The 13,437-nt window shown below is 39.0% G+C and overlaps 2 protein-coding genes across 3 annotated transcripts; one reads left to right on the top strand and one right to left on the bottom strand.

The window, feature by feature from the left end:
- Positions 1–3,864: 3,864 nt before the first annotated feature.
- Positions 3,865–7,686, bottom strand: smn1 (survival of motor neuron 1, telomeric). Its single transcript, XM_086031675.1, has 8 exons — positions 7,520–7,686; positions 6,740–6,811; positions 6,540–6,659; positions 6,241–6,432; positions 4,954–5,127; positions 4,688–4,762; positions 4,148–4,255; positions 3,865–4,054 (listed from the first exon to the last, which is right to left on the bottom strand). Exons 1-8 carry the CDS (start codon positions 7,565–7,567, stop codon positions 3,998–4,000), a joined length of 846 nt encoding a protein of 281 aa, XP_085887801.1. The 5' UTR covers positions 7,568–7,686; the 3' UTR covers positions 3,865–3,997.
- hspb11 (heat shock protein, alpha-crystallin-related, b11) lies at positions 7,652–12,356 on the top strand. Of its 2 annotated transcripts, XM_086031677.1 has the most exons (6): positions 7,652–7,873; positions 7,991–8,097; positions 9,165–9,233; positions 9,309–9,352; positions 9,445–9,525; positions 9,966–12,356. In XM_086031677.1, the coding sequence occupies exons 1-6, from the start codon at positions 7,782–7,784 to the stop codon at positions 9,984–9,986; spliced, it is 414 nt and encodes a 137-aa protein (XP_085887803.1). In that variant the 5' UTR covers positions 7,652–7,781; the 3' UTR covers positions 9,987–12,356. The 2 variants fall into 2 exon arrangements, with proteins under 2 accessions (XP_085887803.1, XP_085887804.1); XM_086031678.1 differs by having other exon boundaries at positions 7,662–7,873; positions 9,445–12,356.
- The last annotated feature ends 1,081 nt before the right edge of the window (positions 12,357–13,437 follow it).

The following is a 13,437-nucleotide window of genomic DNA, read 5'->3' as shown; positions in this document are numbered from 1 at the left end:
GCTGTACCAAAATTTCCACCTCAATAATAAATGGATGGATAGATCCACTGATGGATGGCTGTTTTTGAGTCAATATCCGCACAAACGCGTAGGCTAACAAATATATTTTTTGTTCGTTTGTTTGTTTGACACCAATTGATATTTCTAATGCTTTTTGTATTTGTTTTTTCTTTTCACTTGTTGGTTGAACCTTTTCTTTTTTTTGGCAATTGTGAATACTGCTGCTAATGTGTAAAGTCAATCTATCTAGCTAGCTAGCTAGCCAGCTACCTATCATTAATGAGATGACGTAATTGGACAACGTCAACACCAGTCATTCTCAAATTGTGGGCATTTTAACTTTTTTTACTTTCAGTTTTCTTTATTTTTTCTACAATATAATGTAATCAACTACAGTAGGTGGCAGTGCTGCTCTTATTAAAAAATGTTTCAGGCAAATTGATGCACTTAAAGTCATTTCTGTTACAAACTTTAAAAAAATGTTAATAAAATTAAGTTATTCTCTGTTGTAAGCTTATCAATATTAAACCAAAATGCGAAATTACAGCCCATTTACCATGAATCTATCTGTATTTTTTAAACGCAAATGTCATTCCATTAACTTCCAATGTAGGTGGCTGTAAACTGTAAAGTACCCTTTTGTCACAATGGGAAGGACTTAAAAAGTTAATTTATGAGGATGTGACTGGCAATCCTTGGCAGCACCAGCTATTTAGTGGACCTGCTGTGAGTGGAATGCACGGAGGTCAGAGTGTCAGGGAAGATCAGTCACAGTGAAGCAAAGGCCACATCCACATGGTAACGGAAGCCTGCTGGGTAGATGAAACCCTACGGGAGGAATGCATGCACGCCCGTTAGAGTCTCGCAATCGAACAGGTCTATCTAAACATGTGGATTCACAAAAATGGACCTCAGGATCATTTCTGGGGCATGTCAGCGTTCCCAAAGCTACATTCATCCTTTTTGCAACCTTCCTGTCCCAAAAGCAATTATTGCACCCACTAGAAAATGGGATTCTAGGCCATTTCATTAAAAAGTTACCACATTGAACCTTTAGTGGTATAATTGATACATTTGTTCCCTTGATACTTGACTTTTACACCTTGATAACAGATACGTGATAATTTTCCTTGAGTGCAATAATCAAATTTTTGGGCCTATAAAATGCCCATTTCGGGACCACAAGCAACGCATGTTTATACATCATACATTATATCATTTACAGTTGGGTCCACGTTTTTTGGGACAATGGCAGACTTTTTCATTAGACTTTACACACCACCACAAATGATTTGAATTAAAACCATCAACGTGATTGAACTATAGACTTTCAGACACTAAATGAGCTTTCACAAAAGGACTTAGAGGCACTTTAAGCAAAATGAATACCTTAATTTTCAGCATCTCAGAAGTAAGAAGAGGATAGCAAGAAGAGGTGAGGTTCCATACAGAAAACACACAAAACACAGTAGTATACTGTAGAGTACAGTACAAGGTCTTTGGACTAACAGTGTGACTGCTGTCTCACTAAACATAAGTGCAACATGCTGCTTCACCAAGACAAGTACCGGTACATTATTATTGTATGACATGTATCAGCCTATTCTGGTAAATTTCCATCTTTTTTGGGGGGGAAATGCTGTGAACGCCTTTTTTTTTTTTTTTTTCACAGCAGCAAATGTCTTTTGTTTAACATTAATATCCATCTGCACTGTGAATCCTATTAGTCCTGTCATTTTTTTTCTGCATTGGACTGATGTGAACCCCTAAAACAGCCCAATACACCTTACAAATCATCTTGTAGCTGCCGAGTGCAGTCATCTACTCAATAAACACTTCTGAGAACCTTCCATATTGAATTGTGTTTGGACTCATGATGTTGTATGCTTTGGATCATGAGCTGTTTATTTCCTTGACCTTGGGCTCATCTGTCCAAAGAATGTGAACCCAATGATGTTTTATTTTGTAAACCCTCTATTTAAATTCATAAAGACATCTTGATTGTTATTTTTGACGATTTTGTCAACCTACAGACAGTGGGTATCAAAGGTCTACACACCCCTGTTCCGATGGCAGGTTTGTGATATAGAATAAAATTAAACTACATTGAATAATTTGTAGGGATGGCAAGTTGTTTACAATTTAAAGATCCCCACCCCCCAATAATATGTTATTTATAAGCAGAATGTTTGTTGATCGGCGCTTGTGTAAATAGCTTTGGGCTGTGCATCTCATGGTGCAATGTGATCTAACTGGGAGGTGTGTGTGTGTGAATTGTAGATTATGTTTACAGGTCTCATGCCGCTGTGGTCAGTAGGGGGTAGTCAGATATCGGGGGCTTGAGGTTTGAGGGATGCTTTCCCCAACTGGGCCTGCCCGCCTTTCAACTCCTCTTGAGGGCTCCATGTGAGCCCTTTGGGCAGCTCAGCTTCACACAAGCAATGTGCTTATGTGTGTGCTTTGTCATGGCACATTTCAAACCCATCTGGGAGGAAAAGATAGGTTTGCTTTTATCTGCATCTTCTCTTTATAAATACCGCAAACTATATTTTGCTGGTAACTGCTCCATTTTCTTCTCTCGTATTTCTGCCTACTCGCCACAAAAACAAACATGACAGCTAGTCAACGCTGACCCAGTGGCACAAGGTTACAAAATGGCATCAACAAAGGAACTGCTGATCATGGAAGAAAAAAAATGACTGTGGAGCTGGAGGGTGATCACATGGTGAAAAAAAAAAGAATGACAACCATGCAGGGACACTTTTCCATTAAAGACTATTTCACCCCTCTTTCTCACACTTGTATGTACTCTAAATGCGCTGTATGGTACAACACAAAGCAGATCCAGAGAAGAGGGAGAAGAAACTGTCAATTTCACCAGCATGAGAATATATATATATATATATATATATATATATATATATATTATTTTGCTTCCTTTTCAGTGAACCAAAGCATTGAGGACCCAGAGGAATGACTGTGGCTTTAGAGTCTACAATCATGTGGTCGTCTATGTTCTAAATTTAAAAGGGAATAGTTACAGTGCTTTCACAGCTCTTCTTACAATAGGAACCATTTTTGGGACGTCAGATCACGGGAAACGGCAAATTAAAACAAATCGTACTGAAGACGAGTGGAAATCAATTAGATCAACGTGACATTGGCATTCGTTTGCCGAGCTTTCATTCCACTCAAGGATGTACAAATGTATAGCCTAATGTCGAAAAGTGTACTATACTGTAACATTCTACATTTACTTTCTCCATATATTTTCAATTTCTCTCTCTCTAGTAAATCACTTCCGTGCCAATGTCCTGAGGGTTTGCAGGATTACATTCATTGAAGTGTCTCCACACTGTAATCATGTCGGCCATATGTTCCTGCATAGCTCCTGATCCAGGGTGTAAAAGTGACAGATGCAGTGCTGCTTCTTTCTGGATCAGAGGTAGCTTAACTTTAAAGCATCCACACATCCATTATTGAATGAGGAAAAAAAACAAACTACAAGGACAATGCTCAGAGATGGATACAAAATTTTGAGATTTGTGTCTCTGCATCTTTTGCATTCCATATATACACGTTTGACTCCTTTATACGAGTATGACTTCTGCTGGACAACAGATGCCATTACAGGCTCATGTCGATCTTTTACCCCACATACAAGTCACAGGGTACTTCATTAGTAATATCAGAATCATCTAATGAGAGCAAATTGTCATCTTTATGCAGGCAGGCTCTTGTCGGTTTTGATTTACCCTGCCAACGATGTATTCCGTGAAAATTATAGAAACTTTGATGGAGCATGAAAGATAGAGCATAAACGATACGGTCAGTGCAGCTTTTTAAGTGAAAATATTGAGACAGTTATGGAGAGTGCTTATTTGATATGCTTTATTAAATCTATTTACAGAGAATACAAAACTGTCCTGCTTCGGTTGAACGTTAACTAAGTACAAGTACAACGGCCACTTCTGGTGAAAGATTGATATCTTTTTTTTCATTTCTGGTGCGGTTTGGTCCATTTGGCAGCTTCGTTGCGACCTTGTTTCAAACCCTAGAAAAATACAATTTGATCAAATAAAGTTCCACCAGAAAATAACTTTAGAATATACCATATTCTAAATGTTCTCAATGAAACAATATATACCAAGTAGTAGCCCGTGTGGTATCCACTCATGTACCAAGAGATGAGCATGCTGCCCATGGCCTCGTCATCGCCCATGTCGGGAGTCATGGGAGGAGGGGGAGGGATCATCTGGAGGCAAAAACCGAGAGCAATGGAAGAAGCTTATTTGTGGTAAATAGATGCAATGTCAACATTCGACTTCAATCACAACGTATCAGGGATGTAACGAGTAAGCCAAAATCGATTAAAATTCAACTCGATTAATCGATTGGATTATTCGATTAAATTTGTCTTCAAATTATCTCTTTAAATTTTTTTCCATTCCAGATGCATACCAAATTTTGAATCTGTAGGTCAAATTATGTGCTTCCATCATTGCGTATTGAGTTTGTGGATGGCTGCAGCACCACACTAGCGCACAGACAAGCATGGTAGCGTTTATAAAAACAAAACAAAAAATCGAATCGAAAATCAGTAACTGAAAATCGAATCGACTTGGCGCTTGAGTGAATCGTTACATCCCTACAACGTATACATGTTTATAATTGTCATTAAACTCACTGGTGGGCCGAATTGCATCATGGGATGCCAAGGGGGAGGTACATGCCCATGACCACCAGAATGCCTTTTTCCACCCTGGGGGCAAAAAGGAGGAAAACCTGTTGTAATACTCAATTCACTAATACTACACTTAGTACACATTTTATTAGGTACCCCTGCACGACGGGAAGTTGTATACAAGTTGTTGATATGTCTGTGCCACACACATGGAGCACTCTAACAGAGTACAATTCAGTGACCAAGTATACATGGCAATATGATCTTACCTGTCTGAATGGTGGCATGGGAGGTGGGCATGGAGGAGGGAATCCAGGAGCCCACATAGGGGGAGGAACCTTGTGGAATTTGGCCTTTTGGCTTTTACTGTGTGACTGCTGTTTGTGCTGGTTTGGTTCTGTTGACCTGTCACTCTCCTCTGTGGAAGATTCTGCCTCTTGCGTCTAAATTGTGAGGAAAACATCTTTACTGTCCCATTTTTTTAAGTGCAGGGCAAACACAAACCGACAATTTGAGCATTTTTGCTTCCTGTGCGATCAAAGTCGGAAAAGGCCAGATTCTCAGATGTCTCTGAAAGACTGTCCTGTATGAATATCCTGTGGTGTGTTGTGTGTAATTTTTCCGAACCTTGTTTAATTATGACTGACATTACCAAAACACATTCAAACATGGTATCTGTAAAGCTGGAACTTGTTGTAACTTTAAAAGATAAAGAACTACTGCAGATGTACCGTCAACAAATGTTCTAAGACAATACAATACAGAAAACATTGTGTAATGCACAGTGTGTCAAAACTCACAATCATTTTTTCGATTTAATATCAGGTATCAATTGGGCAGATGTGATGCCATTATCATTTGACAGCTAAGGCGTTGCGGTTTTTGTAAGCCTGAGCTCGTTCATGGCTCGCCAACTTGCCCCCTGGCAAAAAAAATAAAAAATTAAAAAATAAAAAAATAAAAAAAAATTAAAAAAAGTTGTCCTCGACTGCAGTAGTCCAGTTAGCCCCTGCTTTAGGAGTTGTGTTTTCGGCAGTGATAGAAGCAGTAGTAGACCTTCTGCTGCATGGTTTGTCAACAATAAACTCAAGAAACTTTCCATATAAAGTGTAATTGTACTACGGGTTGAGCGTAGTGTGACAGGGCGGAAAGCTTCTTAAAAGTGGCGCTGAACTGCGGGCGGCAATTTTGCAAAGCTGTCAATTGGCGAGCCCAGGGGAAGGGAATGATACACTGAAGAAAAAAAAACTGCAAAGCCTAAGCTGTTAAATGCTGATGGCCTCACGTCTGTACAAATTATACCTGAAATGAAACAGAAAAATGAAGGGCACAGTTGGCACACTAAGTATATTTTAATTATTGAAGAAAGAAAATGTACAAATGCCTCTGCCCTGTGTCCTGATCCGTAACAGAGCCTCATACACAGCAAAATATGAATGCCTGCTGAGAAAAGTTTTCTTTTTCACCGTGTTTCCCTGTGTCAAATTATTTAGGCTCAGAAATGTTTCAAACAAATCCCCAAGACAGCGCTGATTGCACAAGCAAAACCCTTCTACCGTGGTTTTGGTTTCTTCATCGCCCTCAGAGATCTCTGAAAGCAAGTCTTCCAGGTTCTGCTCTTCCTCATTGCCGTAGCCTGTGTAGACAACTACGCACGTGCCCCTCTCCTTGTCGACAGAGGAGATGGTAGCCGAGTACAGTCGACTGTCTTCTGACCAGTAAGCACAGCAGGAATCTCCAACCTGCCACTGTGACAAGAATGGTGATATATTAATATTGTATCATTAGGAAATGGAATTTCTGACTTTCTCTTTACCACCCACAAGAAATGAGCATGTTTCATATACATCCTCACCACTTTATCTGTCGATGAATTTGTTCTTTTCCTGCTGTTCTTCTTTTTATTATTCTTGCGCTTCTTTCCTGGTGGGATTTTAATTGACGCTTGCGGCTCATCTTCCCCCTTAAGAGCTGTCTGGTATGTCAAAAAGAGCATAACTGTGAGTAACCAAGAAAAAAGTAACAAATACTGCATCAAATCTTCATTTGTGCTACCTTAAAGGATGCGACAGCCTTATCATAGGCTTTTATCAAGGCTGTATCATCCCATATATCAGAGTCATCGCTCTAGAAATGAGGGAAAATAAAGTTTACTTGAATCAACATTTGAATATGCATGTTTAAATGTTATTTCTTTAAAAAAATGCCAATGTGTATGTGTCTCAGCCAATGGCTGGCTATCAGCAGCGGTAATGAGAGGGAACAAATAAACACCCTAAAAAACAATTCACATTATTATTATACGTTTATGCGTTTAACGAGCTTTGCAACGATACCAACTAACCTTTTGAAAATTGGACAGTTTTCTTGACTTAGAAATTGGCCAGAAATTTGTGCATTTTCAGTTTTAATTTGCTGAATGTTAATCAAAAGAAAAATGATACGTTGCCTGACTTGAATTATGTTCAACATATTTGTCTGATAGTCAGTGGGATCATGGTATCATGTAAATCAGTTAATTTTGTAAATGAATACAATTTCCGTAAAACCGCACCGTGTGTAGAACAGTAATTTAAAGAGGTTGCGTCTTGTAGTGGTTTGGACTGTTTCTAATTTACCAAACACTCTTGTCCAGCCAGACAAGGTACATAATTTACCACACCATAACGTGTTTTTTGGGGTATCTTATATCTTGATTTTTGACGTAACTACTACGTAAGTACTACAGCGTGTTGATTTGTTAGCTTACCAAGCTAGCTCTCTCTTATGTCGTACAAAAGAATTGCATTCACGAATGTGTACTTTATAATATTACTATTCAACAAAGTGACTCACCTGCCCTGTACCCCGCAGGAACAGCGCGTCCTTGCACCCATTCGCCATAAAAAATTAACAGTGGCTAAATTTAGAGCTAAGCGCTAAACAGCTAACAAGTTACCCACATCGAGCATGTGACGCAGTCGTGCGCCGTGACGTACATATCATGCGACGCTGAGGGTTGGCGTGGCAACGCTAGGTTGTTTGTGTGTTGAAGCGAAGCTCTGCACGTCAGGCCACATTTGGGGTTGTATTTTGTGTTGGTTGTCATTATTTCACCATGAGTGAGTCGTCTCTTCGTTCTTTGGGAGCGAAAGTCGTTGTGGCTGCTTCCAACGATGAGAACCACCCGCCGGAAAATATTATTGACGGGTAAGGGTCTCCGCTTCAATTTTTTGTACTGTACTGTTCTGTACTGTAAACGGATCCAATAGACTAAACCTACTTGAAGTCCTACCTGAGTTTTGCAATCTAATATCTTTGAACCAGAAACACCAACACATTTTGGATGTCCACGGGAATGTTTCCTCAAGAGTTCATCATTCGCTTTGCTGACTTGACAAACGTTTCTTCGTTGACCTTGGACAGTTATAACGGTGGGTTAAAACATAAAAATAAATCGAACATGATCTAAATTAACCTGCCACACAATTATGAATAAAAGACTCACTTTTCACTGACAATGTAGAGAAGTAACAATTTAATGTTCATTATTGATGAGTGTTTCTAATGTTCCCCCCTCTCATGTATCCTAATCAAAATAATTTCGACTGCTATCAGTGTAATGAGGCTTTAATTGTTGCTGTTAATTAATTGATATCTGATGATGTCACTCAAAAGTGAATATTGCGCTCTTTATAGAGTGAGATTTTTTTTCAAGCAGCTCTTTGCATCGCATTCAATAAAACACATGTATTTTATTTTGAATTTTACCTCTGTATGTATTTGACTACTCGATGGCCAATAGCTTGACCAAGCAAGCATCCGTTTATGTACATAATTATTTGGGGAATTCATTATTTATATGTATATATCCAAGCACACCATAAAATTGGCATCTGGAAAAAAATAACAGCAGCAACATTTTGTCACATTTAGCTACAAAGTTTTTTTTTTTTAAATAGCGTATATATTTGGGAATCACTTTTTTTCCACATTTAAAACAATATTGGTCTACTTAGAGACAATCCAAATTATTAGATATTGCACTTTAATGTTAAGTGTTGAATCAAAATGCTAAATCTAACTCACAATCTTAAATGTAAATCTAAAGGTAAAATGTAAATGTCAAATCTAAATGTGACCGTTAAATCTAAATCTTAATTCTATTTATCTATTATTATTTTTTTCACTCAGGAGAGTGAATCCACACGCATGTATGTCATTCTAAGTCTTAATCAAGCTTGGTTAATGCAGCAGAAATAAAGTTATTTTCTTTTCAAGGCTTCAGGTGTTCTGAAAAATGAGTTAAAAAAGGGCCTCTCTCCTACTATAATGATGCCCTCAAACAAAGCTGACTCACGCTTTGTTAGATGTTCTCCAAGGCTGTATACTAAATCTAAACACAGCCATTGTTCATTTCATTTTAGTGAAATTTGGTGATGAGTTAATTAAATCATCTGGACAGGCCCGATGACTCTTCCTTCTCGCTTTGTTTTTGCAGTCAAGCATCTAAAAGTAGAAACGAACACATCACAAAACGCCTCTCATTTTGAGTTTGTGGCAAAGAAAGGTAGGGATGATGAATATATGCATGCCTTAGTCATTCACTTGCTTTACAAATCCTAATTATCTGATTTTCCTGCAGAATTGAAACTCACAGAGGGACATCTTCAGACAAATTCTATTTCAGTAGGTTCAACATGATAATGTCAAACTTAATTAATGAAGTGAACTTGGGGGCAAATGTTAACTTGTTTTCTTGACTTCCTTTTGTTTTCCAGCTAAATGGAACCAGTGCAACTCACCTTCGTTTTATCATCACCTCAGGATACGATCACTTCGTTTCAGTGCACAGAATAAGTGTACATAAATGACACTTGCGCTATTTATGACACCATCATCACACACATTTATCACTTAAACCTGTGGGGTATCATGTGAAATATACATTGGATATGAATGTTTACACATCTCTGTTCAAATGTCAGGTTTGAGATGAGACCAAGATAAGTCATTTCAAAACGTTTTCCACCATCATTGTGACCTATATCATCTGTGCAACTCGAATAGTTAAAAAATGGGGAGAATTAAAAAGAAACAACTGAAATAATGTGGTCGCTCAAGTGTACTCTTATGAATGGGAGGTGGCGGTGTTCAGAATGAAACAATCAAATTCAAACTCATGTTAAATGGGAGTCAGCACACACCTGTCACTATTTCAAGTTCCTCTGGTTGACCCCAGATATATTTCAACTGTTGTTGTGCCGGTAATCATTTTATGACTTTTTTTTGTGCTTTCTAGAGCATTAGCCTGAAGGTTTAGTGCCAACACTTCATAGTTCCCGCCGCTTTGACTGAGGCCCCAGTTCCAGCTGAAGAAAACACCACCACCATGCTTGCCTGTAGGTATGGTGTTCTTCAGGTGATGACAAATGTTGTTTGCACCAAACACACCTTTTGAAATTATGGCCAAAAAGTTCAACCCTGGTTTCATTGGTACATAACAAAATCTAACCAAAGATAGGTCTTCTGGTCCGGTGGTCCAGTGAAGCATGGCAGTGGCTTCATCATGCTTTTGGGTGTTTTTTCTTCAGCCTGAAGTGGTGCTTTAGATAAGGTGGAAGGAATTAGCAAAACTTTGAAATAAGAGCTTTAGCACAAAACCTTCAGGCTTTGGCTGGAAAGAAAAAAATAAATGCCAGGAAAAGCCTGCTAGAACATCGGAACTTTATTTGAGGTCAATCAGAGGAACTTTGAATTGCGGCAGGTGTGTGCTGACTCCAGTTTAAGATTGAATGTGATTGACTAATTTTGAATACAGCCGCATCTTCAGTTATGAGGGGGTTCACACTGCAACCACGTTTACTTTTATTTTGCCCATAGAAAGCGTATACAAATCAATAGAGTTGTACTGGTTAAAGTATTCATTAGTGGTGCAGAAAGTTTTAAATTTATTGTAGTTTTTATATCACACAAAGATGGTGATTGAACAGGGGCGTGTAGACTTTTTGTTTACACTGTACAGTATTGTGGAAAAGAGATTCATACACACTAACCACTTGCTCCCGCTTGCTGCTCTATAAATTATTTATATCCTGGCCTAATTTGGAGTTAAAGCAATTTTTTTGTTGTCGTTTTATCTGGAAGTGACACAAGAAAGTAGACAAAGTCAGCCAATTTGTGGTAAAGATACAAATGAAAACTATAAAACGTACATTTTTGTTGAAAACATCGGATATCCCTTTATTGAAAAAGAAATAGAAAACCTTTTCCTAAATGTGAGAGAAAAATAATGCAATACGCTTTGTTAATATCTCATTACATAGACAGCATGTTAGTTGGTTAGTGGCTCGACCTCACAGTCGAAAGGTCCTCGGTTCAAATCTTCGCTTCAGGTGTTGTTGCTGGTTTAAAACGTGACTTGTCCATATTCTATTTAGTTCGGTCCAAATTAATTAAAGATATGGATTCACTTAAGAGATCTTTCATAGCATTTTCATCTGTTCCTGCTAATGTGGCAAAGCTTCAGAAAAAGAGCTGGCTTGTGATGAATGGCACAAATACAAAGGGCATTTCTTTCTCACTCTCTCTCAGAGAGACACAGTTAATTAACAAATTTTCAGCTGAAGGGGAAGGGAAGCTGGAATTGGCATCTGGACAGGCTCCCTCCCATGCACCGATATTGACATCCCTATAGAAAAGGGGGAGCACGGGTGATGCAACTGGAGGGTAGTGGGATCCAGATGGTTTCCCAGCCAACCAGTAAGTCTCTAAAGACCGCAAACCTATTCTCTTTAGCGCTTGCATGCATGTGCACAACCACACTCTGTACGCCCATCCTCCACACAGCCGCACTATACTTGCCCCCACTGCCATGTCATCTTAACAGGTTGAGCAGTGCGCATGGACCCTTTGGGACTCCCTCCCCAATTACTTTGCTGACTGCAGAGGAGCTCTGGGATTTGCTGAGGCGGTGCTGCAGCACGGCTCTTAGAGTAAACCAATAAAAGTATAAAATACTGGGCTAAATAACAAGCCCCCTGATATTTAAGGAGCAACTAATTGCTCAGGGGTATGGTCGTGATATAGCACATTTGAGTATGTGAGTGTAATGAGTAATGAGGGCAAGGTAGCAACTGATGCCCTGTTATTGACTCATTTATTATTTACCAGTATGGTTTATTTATAGTAGCGGGAGGACTTTGGTCATAAGGATATTCCACTTCACCACGCTTCAAAATCTGAATACGGTGCGGTAAGTATGGTTTGCAAATGCGCCGCCCCTCCACTAATGAATTCAGGCCCCCTTTTGTTCTTGACTGTCAGCCGATGAAGAGAATCACAGCAGGATATGAGAGTGTCATTATCATGTCACTGCAGGGCAGGCTTCAGTTATCGGCCGATGTCTTCTCAGGGCTTTCTTAACGGCTGTCCAATGACACTGAGATGCCTGCTGGACCACAACTCATTATAGAACAAAGCATTATTACCGGGGCATATCCTGCGATGGTGAACAAAACAAGCGCTGTAGAAACTGGATGGATGAATGAATTTCTTATGGACTTCATTAAAAATATTTTGAGTGTTTTTCTTCACCGATTGGGAGATGTTTGGATTATATTTTGAACACCCACCGAAAGAGGAAGTCAACCCAGGCATATTTTTTTCAAGATTATGTTCTATGCAAGGCCACTAGTTGAAACAAGGCATTCTGATAAATACTGCGTTTGTGGAATAAGAGTTAATCCACTCGTTTTTAGCCATCTTTGGGGGCAGCCATTTTGTCACTTCTGTCGACTGAAAATGACATCACAACTGCTCAGGGCTCAGGTAACGACCAATCACAGCTCACCTGTTTTCTGATGTCATTTTCAGTTAACACAAGTGACAAAATGGCCGCCCCCTGAGATGGCTAAAAAGGGGTGGATTTTGCTGCTTAACTCATTTTCCACAAACACAATATTGATCAGAATGCCGTGTTTCAACTAGTGGGCCTGCTGAGAACATATTCTAAGCATGGTACACACATCCAGATCTTTAATATTTAAATTTATTTTTAAAACGTGACCCCACACACAATGAAATAATTGGCAATTCCTGCTTGAAGTGACTGCACAGTACAAGCATAACAATGGGCCTCATTCACAAACAGATGTGTGCTTAAATTGTGCATACAAACTGTTGACACACACATTTGTGATTCTTTGATATGTTGAATTTGTTCTTACTCTGCAAATAAATTTAGAATCTCCTCAGACAACGCATCCAGAAAAATAATGATAAGATCGTGGGAAAAAAAAAAATTAAAACACACATCTTTTCCCCAAGATATACAATTTATTGATACTACATCGATTTATAAAAACCGTAACGTTATGTAATGGAAAGCAGGAATAAGCAAATTGTTTCACTAAATTTCCAAATGAACATTTTTGGGGCCATCTCTCGCATCTTCAAACCTCCGTGCCGATCTCGATTGAATGCATCAAACGGATGTACTTTTATGTGGAAATAGAGGTGTGGTTTATGGATATTTCAGATAATGGGCACGATCCCGGCAATTAGAATGAATCTGATTCAGTAACATCCACAAGGTGGCAAGAAAGCAATTGGGTTGTGTGGCCCTAACATGAGCCTGACTGACTTTGCGCATGAGCTGATAGTTTTCCATTTCTATTAGCAAATGCTGACCAATGTTGGTATCAATGGAAGTCCTGGATCCAGCTCTGCACCAACTCGTAACATGTTCTTCTTTGGCCCTATGCTCTACTCCT

This window comes from Filicampus tigris, chromosome 5 (genome assembly GCF_054856515.1).
Source record: "Filicampus tigris isolate MCC_2025a chromosome 5, RoL_Ftig_1.0, whole genome shotgun sequence".
Taxonomy (NCBI): domain Eukaryota; kingdom Metazoa; phylum Chordata; class Actinopteri; order Syngnathiformes; family Syngnathidae; genus Filicampus; species Filicampus tigris.
Note: the sequence above shows the minus strand (reverse complement) of the source record. Positions and strands in the feature narration are given on the sequence as shown.